At 39.7% G+C, this 14848-nt stretch overlaps 3 protein-coding genes and 1 long non-coding RNA gene across 5 annotated transcripts in view; 2 read left to right on the forward strand and 2 right to left on the reverse strand.

The window, feature by feature from the left end:
- LOC309691415 overlaps positions 1 to 14848 on the reverse strand; it is a 151538-nt gene that overhangs the window by 104330 nt on the left and 32360 nt on the right. The gene's annotated exons all lie outside the window — the stretch shown is intronic.
- On the forward strand, positions 696 to 6949 carry ercc1 (excision repair cross-complementation group 1). The gene is made up of 9 exons (XM_082507998.1): positions 696 to 861; positions 1123 to 1536; positions 2196 to 2299; positions 2562 to 2661; positions 5494 to 5570; positions 5727 to 5826; positions 6037 to 6108; positions 6330 to 6398; positions 6487 to 6949. Exons 1-9 carry the CDS (start codon positions 802 to 804, stop codon positions 6547 to 6549), a joined length of 1059 nt encoding a protein of 352 aa, XP_082364124.1. The 5' UTR covers positions 696 to 801; the 3' UTR covers positions 6550 to 6949.
- prmt2 (protein arginine methyltransferase 2) lies at positions 7760 to 13098 on the forward strand. The gene is made up of 9 exons (XM_082508257.1): positions 7760 to 8020; positions 8117 to 8314; positions 9036 to 9197; positions 9533 to 9697; positions 9843 to 10018; positions 11578 to 11707; positions 11794 to 11930; positions 12015 to 12189; positions 12394 to 13098. Exons 1-9 carry the CDS (start codon positions 7940 to 7942, stop codon positions 12424 to 12426), a joined length of 1257 nt encoding a protein of 418 aa, XP_082364383.1. The 5' UTR covers positions 7760 to 7939; the 3' UTR covers positions 12427 to 13098.
- Positions 12747 to 14841, reverse strand: LOC309690859 (uncharacterized protein). Of its 2 annotated transcripts, XM_082508259.1 has the most exons (3): positions 14642 to 14841; positions 14386 to 14509; positions 12747 to 14302 (listed from the first exon to the last, which is right to left on the reverse strand). In XM_082508259.1, the coding sequence occupies exon 3, from the start codon at positions 14236 to 14238 to the stop codon at positions 13207 to 13209; it is 1032 nt and encodes a 343-aa protein (XP_082364385.1). In that variant the 5' UTR covers positions 14239 to 14302; positions 14386 to 14509; positions 14642 to 14841; the 3' UTR covers positions 12747 to 13206. The 2 variants fall into 2 exon arrangements, with proteins under 2 accessions (XP_082364385.1, XP_082364384.1); XM_082508258.1 differs by lacking the exon at positions 14386 to 14509.

Here is a 14848-nt window from a genome sequence, read left to right on the forward strand (position 1 = left end):
CTGCACACATAGTTTAGGCATGTAGTTTAAGCTACTCTCTTGAACGCTATTTACTCAACAAACTTGGATTTTGGTTTTGATGCACTTCTGCTGATATTTGTTTAGAAATATTTTCGGCCTGAAGTGTTTTTCATAATTTTTCCAGAATTTGGTATGAATAGAAAGCTAGATTTATTTTTAAGATTTTTAATAAATAGTCTTCATAGACTCTTGTATCCATTCAATTTAGGGGCAAAAAACAGTTAAAACATATATTTAAGCCACCGTTCTCTCTTTGAATCGCCTTTGGATTTCAACAGGGATGCATAGGTGGTTTATCACAGACACGTTTCTTTGAGACATGTATTCACTTTGAAAATCAGAGCCAAACAGAATTAGGGGCAATGCTTTGACATGAGGAACGAATGCTAAAGTGGGACACCTAATCCCACTAATGAGGAATGACACGCATTAAAAATGTCCTTAAAATGAATGTTAAAAAACCTTCAAATCAGTTGCGGGTCTGTGTGAACGTGGACTAATTATTCGGAAATATCAAGACAAATTAAGGTCGTGTTGATAAAGTTGTTTTAACTTACTTGCATGTCATGCCAACAGTCTAGTTTAGTGCATAATTATCGCGTAATAACGCTTGTTTTTATCCTGTGACAGAAGGAACTGAAAAGGCTGTGTGTTTGTGCTTTTATTCTGAAAGGATTGGCCCGGAAGTGCCGTTGCAACCTTGCATTGTGTGTCAGAAAGCGAGTTCTTGCAAGTTCAACTTAATGTTTTTACTTGAGAATTCTCCAGCTGTCAACAGACATGAAGAAGAGATTTAACATCAACCTGGACGATTCTGCTTTCACTAAAGAAAGAACACCGGTCTGTATTTTGCTAAAAAAAAAATAAGTTCACGGTTACGTAGCAGGCTTGCTAGCAAACGAGTCTTCAAGCATACAATTTAAATTTTTAACGTAAGATTCGTTTAAAAATGAGCTATAAAAACGTATCTATAAAGGGTTTTCGTCAGGTGGATTTCCAGACTCGTGAATGGTGGTTTGATATGATTTAATTCATAGTTAAATTATCGGTTCTCAGAGAGTTGATTGTGATTGTTGATTGATCATTGTGATTGCGTTTCAGCCAAAGCCACAGTTTCAACTCGCTTCCAAAGTTGGACAAAGCACTTCAGCTTCAGCTACCACAAAGCCTGCTCAGTCAGTGACCCAGCCGGTCTCCTACGCAGAATACATCGTCCAGAGTAAAAGCAATGCGGCTGCTGCTTCACGTAGAGATGCTGCCTCCAAGTTGCCCAGGAGCGATAATGCTGAAGTTACCTGTGTGAGGCAAAGTGAACCATCTACAGTGTCCTCCAGCACAGAAAAATGTAAAACAGTGCAGGACTTGGCTAAAGGGCCCCATGTCAAACTGAGTGAAGAGGCACAAGAGGCTACAACGGGTCAAATAGAGGGAAGCGGCCAAAGGTCAGAACCGGGCATCAGCTCCGGTCCTAAACCAGTGGGATCTGGGAGCACCATTATTGTCAGTCCTCGACAGGTATGTATTAAAACTATATAGCTTTGATCCAACAGGTTATGGTTTACAGAAAACCGTAGCGTCCTTTCATGCATTCCTATTAGTGTCCCAGATTTTGGCTTGCACAGCTGTGGACTCCTCAGTGTCAAGCAGTCTGCACACGGAGAAGTGAAGTACAATTCATAATTCAAAGTATATATTAGACACATGAAAACAGGAAATAATTGTGATTAGCTGTTGATGGGAAGATGCGATGGTTTAGACTTGTCGCCCCCTGATTTGTTCTCCTCAGGGTTCTTCCGCATGGCAACGGTCATTAACCTCTAGTCAGGGATCTTGTGAGAAAACCGCTCCCTACCTTACAGTTGTTACCAGCGATGTTTTATTTTCATGTTGAAGTCAGCTTTAATTGACACAATGAAGTCTCTATTTCTTGTTGGCTATAGCACCCTGTTATTATACACTCAAGGTCAAGTAACCTTTCTTGTCTGATACTGTGTTCTGTAAGTGTGTAGCAATTTACCTTCTACACCCAACTCTTTCTATCTCTCTTAGTTCATCCTTTACAACATGGGGTTAATGCTTTTAATGAGGAGTGTGTCAACTCTATTATGAGCATATATTGCAGTCGATGTTGAAAAGACACCCAAAAACCCCAAAACTTATTTCTAACACTACAGAGAGGAAACCCCATTCTGAAGTTTGTTAGGAGTGTCCCATGGGAGTTTGGAGATGTTGTGCCAGATTATGTCTTGGGACAGACAACCTGTGCTCTCTTCCTCAGGTGGGTTTTTGTGCTTCACAAACTCTGTTTATGTGAGCAAGAAAAAGTTGTTGTCACTGCACACACACTGGAACATTTTTGTTTTACTTTTTTCTGTTACTGTAATATCATGTTGTTATAAAAAAAAAAAAAAGGTTTCTATGCTTATATTTGTTGAAAAAATATGCTTTTTTCCTTTGCTTTATTTCTATTGTGTATTTTGCTTTGCTTTGATGTTGGTTTATGTTCTTTCTGTTTGTTTGTTTTTTGACTCGACATAAAGTCTGAGGTATCACAATCTCAACCCAAACTATATCCATGACCGTCTGAAACAGCTTGGACACACATTCACACTACGAGTGCTACTGGTTCAAGTAGACGTGGTAAGTAAAGATGCTCTTTAGCATTACTGATTATTTAAAGTATTCTCAACATTCAGTGGCCTGACTTCTTTGTGGTAACTTGGAGATTATTACTATTTATCAAACCATTAGGGGATGCTCTGTGTCAGTCATTGTCAAATCTAATCAAATTAAGATCTTTGAATGGCTGCAGCAGCTATTCTAAGGTGTCATTTCCTCTGATAAAGTAAAAATAGCACATGCTTATAATATACAGTCCAGTTTAGAGTTTTTTCTCAATTGTCTTAATGTGTTTATTGTTCTACTTTTATCAAAACCTTACTGACTGCAAAAACGTGAGCCTAATGTTAAGTGTTCAGATTCTTAAAAAGGAATGTAAAGGAGTGTATGTGCAGAAACAACAGCAGTTTGTACAGACGCAATGGGAAATGCTAAGGTTGGTGGGGAAGCGTGTTATTAATTTGAGAAGAGCGGTGAGAATGGTGTTCCTGATGTGAGAAATGCGTCAAAGTGATTTGAAACTGTAGTCACATAAATAATGCATTAAGGCACTTTTTTTCTATTTCAAATGCAGCTCCTGCATCTTTTTTAATCATTCAGTACCTCAGAAGCTGTTGAACATTACTCTTGTGAAATCTATATCTGAATAGCTTCAGTTTGTACATATCAGGAAAGGAGGAGGCTGTACAAAGTTTCCTGCTACAGGATTTCAAGACTGATACCATCTTCTTATTCTCTTTGTTTTCATCTAAATCTTTTACACTTCCTCCAAGCAACTAGAAGCCGTCTTGTGACAGGATCAAAACAGTGGTGATGCAAATTAATTTGCGCTCATGCTTCATTTTCTTTTGTTGTGCACTACACATCTGTGAAATATAATGACTGCATTTTGCACAGCTGTGTGGTATTACATTCAGAAGATTTGCACACAGACAGCAGACGTGGGTACACACCTGTGCAGTACCACTTGGTTTTAAAATTGTGTCGTTTTCTTGTAACTGGATTACATCTATGCTGAACAGAATTTGCTCTTAAAGTAACTCATTTTAGATCCTGTTTAGATCGACTATAATAAAAGCAGAATCAGTGCAGCTACTGCATTTTAGATCTTTTTATACTTTAATACTTTGTGTCCATCTTTATTTTTCACGACAGACTCAGTCCTCCTCCTCATGGAGTATACTTTTTCTTTTTCTTATTAGGTGGATGGTTTGTATTGCTCTATCCTTTCTCTTTAAACTGGTTCAGTTGGATTCAAGTCAGGCAGCATACTTGGTCTGACCTGAAAAGGGCAGGTCATAGTGTTTTTTCCCTCTACTTTTGAAACTCTATTGTGATGTGGGCAGTGTGCCTTGGATCATTATTATGCTGGATTATCCCTCTTCTGCCGGCTTCTGGAGATTAGGAGTCATGGTGTCAGACAGTATTTTGGTACATTCATAGTGCAAACTATAAAGGTAATCTCCCCAGCACCTTTTGCACCAATGTATCCACACCTCATCAAACATGTTTGATCCCATTTGAACTGAACATATTTATATTGTTCTCAACTGCCCAAAGAACGTGCTCCCAATATTCATCGGTTTGTTTTGGGTTTTTTTTTTCCATGTCCTTTTTTTCTCCTCTAAGTTTAATATTACAGTTTTGTACTGAAGAACAAGCAAGTTCTTTTACTTGGACGCCATCCACTGAGCTTAATGTTATGCATTGTCCTTCACAGCTGTCACAAAAACTCTGATTTCCATTTATAACCCCTGTGCCAAGTCTTAAGCACTTACCCAACTGTTTCTCAGAGCTGGATTGTGCAAGCAGTGCACTGTTGGTGGCATCATTTTAGGAGGACAGCCACTGCAGCTCTGATGAGTGGCAATATGGCTCATTTTGTACCTCCTGATTACTGCTGCAGCAGCTGTGCTTCCACTGATTTTTAGGTGGAAATCAATCTTTCTTTATGTTTTTTCCATCTTTGTGGAGCTTCGTGTTGAGATTATTCAGTTCCTCTGACAATTCTTTTCTATGTGGAACCATGAGGCAGACATACAGATCAGACAAAACCCACAGGTCCAAAATTGAGAAAGTCCAGCAAAGAGTGTTACTTTTCATAAGAATCACTACTCTAAATGTCAGCTCAGGAGAATGCAAGTGCCATAAGGTGATATAATTTACATCATTTATCATTTAAACACTGTTTCAAAGGATTATACTCACCTTTGTTAAATACTGTGTAAACATCTGCCACAGAACTCAAAAGTAAATTTGTGATAGTTCTGCAAGTGTTCGTGTCTCCAGGGCCGCTTTGGGACATCTGGGTAATACTAGAAACAAAATTTGAGGCTTTTAAGCAAGTGAACAACAGAAACGGGGAAACAAATTACCTCTATGAAACTGTGGATTATCTAACGATAACAGCTGTCAGGTTGGTAACGTCAGCTAGCCTTATGAATTGCTGACAAAAATGTAAACATCCAAAAGTTTTATATATTAACAAGACAACAATCTTTTCAGGACATTACAGCTCTCCTTTAGCAGCTTAATGTAAGTGATCAATGCAGATCTACTCATTTGTGAAGTATATCTTGCCTCAGCTGAATTAGTTTCGCTAACAGTGGTGTAAATGAAGTGTGAAGAGGTGCAGCTGGAGACTATTTTTGGCACTGTGCGTAGGAAAATAAAGGTCTCAGAGCTGCCAAATAATAGATACTGTGTAAGAAGACTCAGATTTGGGTCAAAATGAAAAAATGTTACAACATCTCAATTTGTAGCAAATCTAAAGGAATAATGTGACTTCATGAAGTCTTTAAGAATGAATTGTTGTTGTATTTTGTTTTAACCCTAACATCTGTTCAACTACAGAAAGATCCTCATCATGCGTTAAAAGAGCTGGCTCGCATGTGCATCATGGCTGACTGCACTCTCATCTTGGCTTGGAGGTAAGCAGCTTGCTACAAGACACATATATAAAATAAATAATCAGTGTGATTCTGGCTCCAACATCTAAAAACTATAGTTCAAAGACAAAGTCAAACACTTCTTGTCTTTTTAAATGTGTTTTGTTGTTTTCTGTCGTTTTCATTTTGAACTGCCAGTCCAGAAGAGGCAGGTCGCTACCTGGAAACGTATAAGTCGTATGAAAAGAAGCCAGCTGACATGCTGAAGGAGCAAGTCGAAAAAGACTACCTGTCAAAGGTGTGTGTAGAGTCACTGTTTTCTATGTGAGCTCTTGGTGCTTTTTTTGTCTTTTCGCCTACTTGTGCCCATTTAATAAAAGAAATAGATGTTATAGAAATGTCATGGAAGATATGATAACATGGGAATGTACAGTATTTGCCAAAATGTTGCAGTAGCTTTAAGACCATGAATACTGAAAATGCTGATTGGATCTCTGCTTACTTCAAGGTTACAGATTGCCTGACAACTGTGAAGTCTATCAACAAAACTGATGCCATTACTTTGCTGTCTGCGTTCTCTGTGAGTGCCTCATTTTTCACAATTTTCACTTCAAGTATTAATTAATCATGTTTATTAAATTTCTTTAAAGACTCACTATATATACCACAAGAGTCTGAAAAGCCTAAAGGGAGATGTGCAACTTGATTGGTTCATGAACAACTGCGAGTGTGTAATTGTAGTTCAGTCATGTTGTCAGTGGATATGATCCAATCAATAAACAGACATGATGTATTCTTCAGTCTGTAGAAGGAATCGTCAGTGCCTCTAAGGAAGATTTGGTTGTCTGCCCAGGACTTGGACCACAAAAAGTGAGGAAAACACATGTGCTGAGTATAAATATACACGGCGTAGATGAAGTGTTTGATGACTTAACATGTTGACATTTTGTGTTTACAGGCAAGACGACTCTTTGACGTCCTCCATAAGCCCTTTCTCAAGGCAAAGACAAAAGACAGCTGAGACTTTTGGTTTTTTTTTACCAAGAATGTGATATGCTTCTGAAAACAGTTCTACATGTTTGATCATCATGTTGAACATCAAACTAAAACACTCAGGAGGACTGAATACTACAAAGTCTATCGATTTACAGAGTTAAGGGAGAAACATGTTTATCCCATACAAACTCAACTAGACCTCAAACTTCATGCCATGGCTTTTCTTTTGTGGATTCTTGACATGAACTGGTTAGTTTGAAGTGGTCCATGTTTAAAATGTACCTTCTTCCTCGCTGGAATCAGTGGATGTGTTTTAGGAATTTAAGTTGTGAACTGTTTGAGCTTCAAACTTATGTATTTTTTTTTTCTGTGTGTGTGCGTGTGTTATTAATTTGTATAATTTGTTAATAAATATTTTTGTTATATTTTGGTTTTTACATTATTTTATTTTTAACTGTATAATATATCTTAATATTTCATTGCAGACACACAAGACAACAATGATTTTGCTTGAATCTCTGCAGAAAGTGCACTAGAAAAAAACTAGTGCTTTAAAAAAAACTCATTCAAAAAAGGAATAAATAAGGCAAAAAAAATTTAAAGTCTGATATAGAGGTATGGATAAACTGGCGACTTGTCCGGGATGCTTTCCTTTTTATAGCTTTTATGATCTAAGTTTTTGAGAAAGTGGATGGAAGGATATCTAAAATTCTTTGAGATGTCCAGCAGTATATTAAATCTGTTTTATCTTCTTGCAAAAAAATTTTTTTATGTATTTGCATGAATGGTCCAGGGTTATTTTTAATCAAGAACCTAATGTTTAAATTTGAGGCAACGGGAAAAGCGTGCAGATCAAAAATAAATTTTTCATACCCTCAAGTCATTTTCTTTTAAGTCAAACATTTTGTCCAGGAAATTGTGAAATTCTGTTCTTTGGTCTTTCAGGAAACTTTCAGTGAAGGGTCGCTTTACACAAGCTTCAAGTCGGCCAGTTACTTAACGTGATATTAACATAGAGGCCATTTGGAAATAGAAGTGAATATGACACCAGAAGAAGGACGAAAATGCAACTGTGAAACAAACCGAATATGAAGACCAACGTATCTCATAATGAAGCTTAATAATATTTGGTGCACAATGCAGTAAATGCAGGGTTAAATGTCGTGTTATTTCGTTTGAGATGAACTTACAGTTTCGAAACTTCCGACAGCACGTGAAGGCTTGATAACGCAACCTTACGTCGAAACAGGAAGTGTTTGCAGTGCGCGCTGTAGCTGAAAGTAGGAGTTTCGCCGCTCGATTCACTCTAAACACACAGTGGGGTTTTTTTGTAGTTTTTTTTAGTTGCTCTGCACGTGAAATGGTTTGGCTTGTTTGTTAGAGAAAAACAACCAGCGAAAGTGTCAAAAGCAAATATGCAGACGGAGGATGAGGATGAGGCGTCCTGTGAGGAGTACGTTGCCCGGTCAGATTTCACTGGAAGTAGCACCGATCAGGTCAGAGAGACCCGCAGACCTCCGAGATCCTAGCCTTAAAATGGGAGGTGGGGGTATCAGCAATAACCGTGTGACTTTTTTTTTTTGGTCTCACAGCTTAGTTTCAGCAGAGGGGACAGATTGCTCGTGCACGCGAAGCCCTCCTCAGAGTGGTGGTGGGCAGAGCTGCAGGGGGTCATAGGTTATGTCCCTGCCAGCTACATGAGCCAGGATGCTGCAGGGGAGGAGGAGGAGGACCCCTCAATAGAAGACCCGTGGCAAGATGAAGAATACTTTGGCAATTATGGAACGCTGGTTGGACATTTTAAAGAAGTGTATTGCTTTGCATATGTCCAGATTATTATCATGAACTTGAAGATAATGATGATTTGATCATAATATGCGAGTATAAACTGTTTCCCAGCGCGTTAAGCAGCCATGCGTCTAAGCATCGTCTTTTGTCGACACTACCCTGCAATGTAGCTGTGCTGGTTTAAGATGATGGTCCTCAGTGGTGCATGATTCAGAGTTTCCAGTGATATATTTACTCCTGAGATGCTTGGAAACCATGCTCAGAATAGATAAAAGATTGCTTTTAGACCCTGATTTCCAAATATACACATGTAAGCCTTTTCTTGAATGCATTACCCCTGATAAACAAGGGGGGAAAGCATGTAACTAGACCCTGCTGTGTTTTGGGAATTTATTTGGATCCCATTTGGAGTCGTTTATTTATCAGTCGATTAATTATCAAAAACTCTTGTTTAATTCAAGCAAATTTTATATGTCTGATTTTATTTCATATTGCCATTTAGAAATTAACGTTTTATTTTATGAAGCCACTTTTCATTATAAAGAGTTAGGTTTAACAGGGGCACAGTTATGTGACTGATCACTGCTTTGATCAGTATTTTATTATAGTTAAAAAAATGTCTAACTTTTGAGCATTAAATAAACTGCCAGTGGCTACCTGTCAGTTTGCTGTACATACATTTTTTAGGCACTGTGTTTCATTTAGTCATGTTTCACGACACAGAGGCTTCACCTGGAGATGCTGTCAGACAAGAGCCGCACTGAGGCATACCGGCAGGTTATTCTCAGCAACAGTGCTTCTCTCAGCAGCAAGAGGGTAATGGACCTCGGCTGTGGGACTGGCATCATCAGTCTGTTCTGCGCTCAGTTGGCACGCCCCTCAATGGTAATGTTGAATCTTGGATTTTGTGTTATAAGGAGAAATGAAATCAGATTGAAATGAAATGAGATTGCATTCATTTTTAAATAATGAGGAAAAATCTGCATATATTGTGAGTTAAGTTTAAGTTTCCTGCCAAATAACAAAAACGAATTAGAATCTAAGGGTCCAAAAGTAAAATCTTTCACATAAATGTGGTTACTTAGAGGAGCAAAATCACCAGTTAGGTATTGAACATTGGTGTACTTCTACTTCCATCTGCTGGACAAAGAGTGTTGCTGCATTGAGGAAACAGCATGATGTATAGAGTGCACAGAAGGAGATTATCTGTGGTGTTGTAGGTGTATGCTGTGGAGGCGAGTTCAATGGCAGAGTACACCAGGCAGCTGGTGAAGCAGAACGGCTATGATGAGGTGGTCACGGTGCTTCAGGGGCGGGCTGAGGAGATTGAGCTGCCTGAACAGGTGGACGTCCTGGTTTCTGAGTGGATGGGTAACTGCCTTCTGGTAATTATAACACTTCCTGTCCTGCTACTTTAAGAAAAATACATTGTTGTGGGACATCCTTTTCTGCTCTTACCCATGTTCAGGTTTTACTATACCACATTGCTTCTTTCATTGTTGTTTGTTTTGCCTTTTCCCCATGCTCTAGTTTGAGTTCATGGTGGAGTCAGTTCTGCTGGCCAGGGACCGCTGGCTTAGAGATGGTGGCACGATATGGCCCTCTTCTGCGGCCCTCACCTTTGTGCCATGTCAGGCCGACAGCTATTATGCCGAGAAAATGGCCTTCTGGGAGCAGCCATATGGCCTCGACTTCACTCCTCTTCAGTAAGAGCCATTAGTTCACAGTTGACAGTGAGGAATGTCCTGTCACTTACAGATATGCGTGTGTTTGTGTGTGTGTATATGTATGTATGTGTCTATCTATCTATCTATCTATCTATCTATCTATCTATCTATCTGTCTGTCTGTCTGTCTGTCTGTCTGTCTGTCTGTCTGTCTGTCTGTCTGTCTGTCTGTTTGTTTGTTTGTTTGTTTGTTTGTTTGTTTTATTAAGTCCAGTAATGGCTGATTTCTTACTTTATGTGCTTGTGTTAAAATCTGTTTTACCACTAGATGGCCAGCTTTGAATGAATCATCCTCTCTGATTCATATCTGAGAGACAGCCTTGTGCCAGTTCATGCGTTGCCTTAAACACTTATATTGCAAAGCAAGTTCAACACATCCAGGCTTTCTTGATTTAGCTGGCTTGATAGAAACTAAAACCCCAGTCTGAGATAAGAGGCTTCATGATGCTGTGCTATCAACAGCCAGTCTTTCTGCTTCAGGCTCTGTGCACGTTCACATAAAAAGTCTTTTACACATCATTCTTTTTCCACACAAAATCAGCTGTGGACAGCATGGTGCAATCAGGGACAATATCAACAATATAAGAGCATCTAACCTCAATATGTAAAGATTATAAAACGATGAGAGCAAAATGCAGCACTGGAGCTGCAAATAATATGAGATTATTTCTTCAAAAACTCTACTCTGGTGATTTGATCATCACAAGCACACAGAGCAGTACAATAAATATATTTCTGTATTACTGCTCAGTGAGCTGTCTGTGTTGCTGTTTCTACCATGTCAGCAACACGTTAGAGCTCTAGAACTTTAAACTTCTCAGGAAATGAAGAGTCAGTTTCAGCTCTTGTTCTGTCCCGCTGCCCGATCAATTAAACGTAGGAATTGCTGTAGTTTGTCACCAGTACAAAGTGAAATTACTTTTATTGATTGAATATTGATAGGTTGGTGATAAATAGCCCCAAAATGTAAGTGATCACTCTTTTAATGTGTGTTCCCATTACTACATTTCCACTAGTGTAAAATAAAAAAACCTGGCAGTATTAGGACCAAACTATGAAAGCTTGTGTCCATTACTGAAAAGTGATATGTCAGATTTTCAGGTTATTATCTTGTAAGTTGTAATTTTGAAATAATAACACAAAATTTGGCATCATCAGTTTTATGTATGTAAATTACAATTACAATGTAACATAGCCAGGTTTTTTACCACAAATTTCTGTAACAAGTAAATAAGGTTTACTTATATAGCGCTTTACAATACAGAAATAGGGATAACTGACTTATCTTTAATGTTGCAATTGAAATCTAACGTGAAACTTTTTCATCTGGGGACTTGTTTTTTGTTCATCAGTATTTACAATAATATTTTGTTTAGCTGACTAAATACAATGCACTTGGAGGTTAAGATGCTCCTGCATTTAACATTTTTATATATCAGAGTTCATCACATATTGGCTAGAAATATATAAGGTTAGAATAATTTACGAGTACACTGATAATTCATTTTACCCTTGTGCTAAATACTTTTGTTTCTGGAGGCCTTTGGCACAGCAGGAGTTCTTCACCAAGCCCAAGTTCAGCCACATCATTGAACCATGTGACTGCCTCGCTGCTCCTTGTGATGTCATCTCCCTCGACATGTACACTTTACAAGTGGGAGATCTCGAGGTCATTTTTTATTTATTTTTTATGGGAAAGTTATAAATGAGCCAACTTGGATTTTATTACTAATGCTTGACTGTTTCGTTTCTCAGGAAATGAAGGGTCAGTTTCATTTTTGTGTGGAGAAGTCTGGAGTTTTCCATGGATTCACCGCCTGGTTCACTGTTTGCTTCGAGAGCCTGGAGGCAGGAGGCGCAACTGTGGAGCTAAACACCGGCCCCAACTCTGGGTGAAAACATGAAAAGCACAAAAACAATCTGATGCATAATTAGTTAAATATGATTTTATACTAACTAGTCCCTTTTCCCTACAGGCCAACACACTGGAAGCAGACATTGTTCATGCTAGACAGGCCAGTAAGTGTATGCGCAGGAGACTCGATCAGTGGAACCATTGTCCTCCAGAGAAATCCTGTCTGGAGGCGCCACATGACCGTTACCCTGCACTGGACCATTAAAGGGAGCACAGACAATCCAGACAACTCCCAGGCAAACATCTTCATTTACTATATGCACTTTATCTGAGATATGTATTGATTATAAGGAATTGGAAGGTTTCTTTATTACTTTTTATATGAGTGTTCTTTGGAAGGGTCTTTTGTTTGTCTTTTGCATTGTTGTTGCACAACCTCCTAACTTAACCCTGCCCATAAAGTTGTTCACTTGCTGTTTCCCCCTCCCCTCTGTCCTTAGGCTGGAACAAAGAGTTTCCCCATGTGGAGGTGACACATATTCGCTCATCACCGGTGAAGATCTAAAATAGAAAAACAGTCTAATAAAATTAAACTGTTCGGCTGTGAGACTGCTGCTGAAGCGGACTGGTGTGTTGCTCACATGTTGCAATGAATGTGCCAGAGGAATTCCTGCTATCATAGTGATGAGCCCGATTGCTGCAATCACACCACCCTAAGAGCACGTTTACTGCTCATTTTTATTGAAGGGCAAAAGTACTTTACATAAAGCAGCACTGTGTCGCACAGCTGGAACATCAGTTGTTGTTTTTTTTGTTTACTGAGATGCAAAAAAAAGACAAAGTTGAGTCACACTAGGTTACTTTTCATCAAATGGCATATTGTTTTACAATAAGCATTTAACTTACATTTTTTATTGTTTGTACATACATGCCACTAGGCTTTTATGCATTTAGAAGAACAGATTAATGAAAACCATAAATTACAATGGTTTAAGATATGACCTTTTTTTTCATTTTAACATTGTAAGATCAGAACAATGTACGCCTCTGAAATGTTACAAACATTAGCCTAAAAGATACCTCAATAAAAATATTATAGTGCTTAAAGATAACTGCTCACAATGGAAATCACCATCTTAAAATAACAATTAGTGAACTCACATTGATATAAATTAAATAAAAATTGGAACTGTTTCAACTACCAATCTGGTGTTTGTCCCTTTCTTACCATCATCTGTAAACATTTAACCTTTTAAAACACCAACATTACACTACTGCCACCATCTCTGTCTCAGCTGACGCTCTCCTTCTGGCTATGGCTCTGTTTTAATCTTTGCTTTTGCTCTGGAGCGTGTGTTGACCTCCTGGGATAGCTGCTGAGCAGGTAAGGACTCAGGAGAAGAAGGCCTGGAGAGCGGAACAAACAGGGGAGGTTTGACGACTTTGTCTTCCACCCCCTTATTTTTATCCTTTTTCTGTCTCAGGTGTTTGTCACAGTGGTTCACAAATGTTTCCAGTTTGACAAAAGTCTTGTTGCACACTTTGCAGTGATAAGGTCTCTGTCCTTTGTTGAGGCGAATGTGCAGCCTGATATAAGATGACCTGACAAAAGTGCGACAGCAGACACCGCATTTCAGATCTTCGCCGTTGGTTTGTGTTTTCTGAGGCTGGCTGAGCGGTGGTGGCGACAGTGACTTGGCCTGTCCGGAAGCCTCTTGAGCCTTGTGAGAGAGCAGCAGTGACAAAGAGCGAAAGCCCTCGCCACACTGCTCGCACTTGTATGGTCTCTCCCCGGTGTGCAGACGAACGTGTGCCAGTAGCCCAGCCTTCTGGGTGAAGGACTTGTCACAGTAAGTGCATTTAAAAGGTTTTTCGCCTGTGTGGAGTCGACGGTGGGTCTTCAGGTGTGAAGCGCGCCCAAAGGTCTTACCACAATCTGGGCATTTAAACGGCCTGTCTCCGCTGTGGATTATCTTGTGTGCCATTAGGTGGGAGGACTGATGGAAGAACTTGCCACAGGTGTTACATTTGAACTTCCTTTCCTTATTGTGAGAAGCAAGGTGAAGGGTCAGGTGAGCGGAAGAGATGAAGGTTTTGGAGCACAGGCTGCAGCTGTGAGGGTCCAGGCGGATGCGCCGGTGTGGCCGGCGTCCATTCTGGGGGCTGCTGCCTGCCTGGCAAGATGGGCATTTGGAAGAACTGTCTGTTTTATTCTGCTGTTTAGGATCGGCTGGAGTGTCATCGGAATCAGGCTCAGAGTCAGGATGTGAAAGATTAAAACTGCACCCACAGTCTGAGCAGCGCCCAGACTGCTGCTCCACTTGATCACCGGTGTTATCCAGCATGGTGCCATCTACGCCCACAGCAGCAGGGGAGGGGTTTTCACGGTCCTACAGATGATGGGAGCATCTGAGAGACAAACATGACATAATTATTGTTATTTTTTGTGGGGGAAACGCACTGTTTAATCGATGCCCCCCCTGCTTACTGACCAAACAGTTTTATCGCTGTTTCAGGTGAAATATAAGCCGGATATCCTTCATCGGTTTTTGGGCATGTTGTATAGGTTATGATCGCATTAGCGCTCCTTGTCGGCCAAATAGGCGACAACAAGACCTGTGCGAATATAACAAGTATGTGCACTAGCTTACTTAGCAGCCTACCAACTATTGTAGGCCGTGGTTGGTTTTAAACAATGCGGAAGATATTTGAGGACGCAAGCAGCACACAAACAACAATTTCACATACCGTTCTCATCCTTCCTAAGCAATGTGCTTGAATGTAAGTACTTTTCGTGCGAACGCGGTAAAAACACCATATTAACAAGGGTTAAATAACGGCGGAACACTGTCGTCTACATTTTATCGTTTTCCTTTGAGATGATGCTGCAGCCCGTTTTCTGATAAAAACGGGCTGCAGCATCATCTAGCGAGCGGCGGGACAACTGTCCTCACT

Source organism: Aulonocara stuartgranti (genome assembly GCF_965226115.1).
Source record: "Aulonocara stuartgranti genome assembly, chromosome: 16".
In the NCBI taxonomy this organism is placed as follows: Eukaryota; Metazoa; Chordata; class Actinopteri; order Cichliformes; family Cichlidae; genus Aulonocara; species Aulonocara stuartgranti.

Excerpts from the sequence above, each read along its gene's own strand:
- ercc1 (XM_082507998.1), top strand. The coding sequence starts at position 802 with ATGAAGAAGAGATTTAACATCAACCTGGACGATTCTGCTTTCACTAAA. Across the intron at positions 6,109-6,329 it reads CTTTGCTGTCTGCGTTCTCT|TCTGTAGAAGGAATCGTCAG; the intron begins GTGAGTGCCTCA and ends TGTATTCTTCAG. Across the intron at positions 6,399-6,486 it reads CAGGACTTGGACCACAAAAA|GCAAGACGACTCTTTGACGT; the intron begins GTGAGGAAAACA and ends TTGTGTTTACAG.
- prmt2 (XM_082508257.1), top strand. The coding sequence starts at position 7,940 with ATGCAGACGGAGGATGAGGATGAGGCGTCCTGTGAGGAGTACGTTGCC. Across the intron at positions 10,019-11,577 it reads CTCGACTTCACTCCTCTTCA|GCCTTTGGCACAGCAGGAGT; the intron begins GTAAGAGCCATT and ends TTGTTTCTGGAG. Across the intron at positions 11,708-11,793 it reads TACAAGTGGGAGATCTCGAG|GAAATGAAGGGTCAGTTTCA; the intron begins GTCATTTTTTAT and ends TTCGTTTCTCAG.
- LOC309690859 (XM_082508258.1), bottom strand. The coding sequence starts at position 14,238 with ATGCTGGATAACACCGGTGATCAAGTGGAGCAGCAGTCTGGGCGCTGC.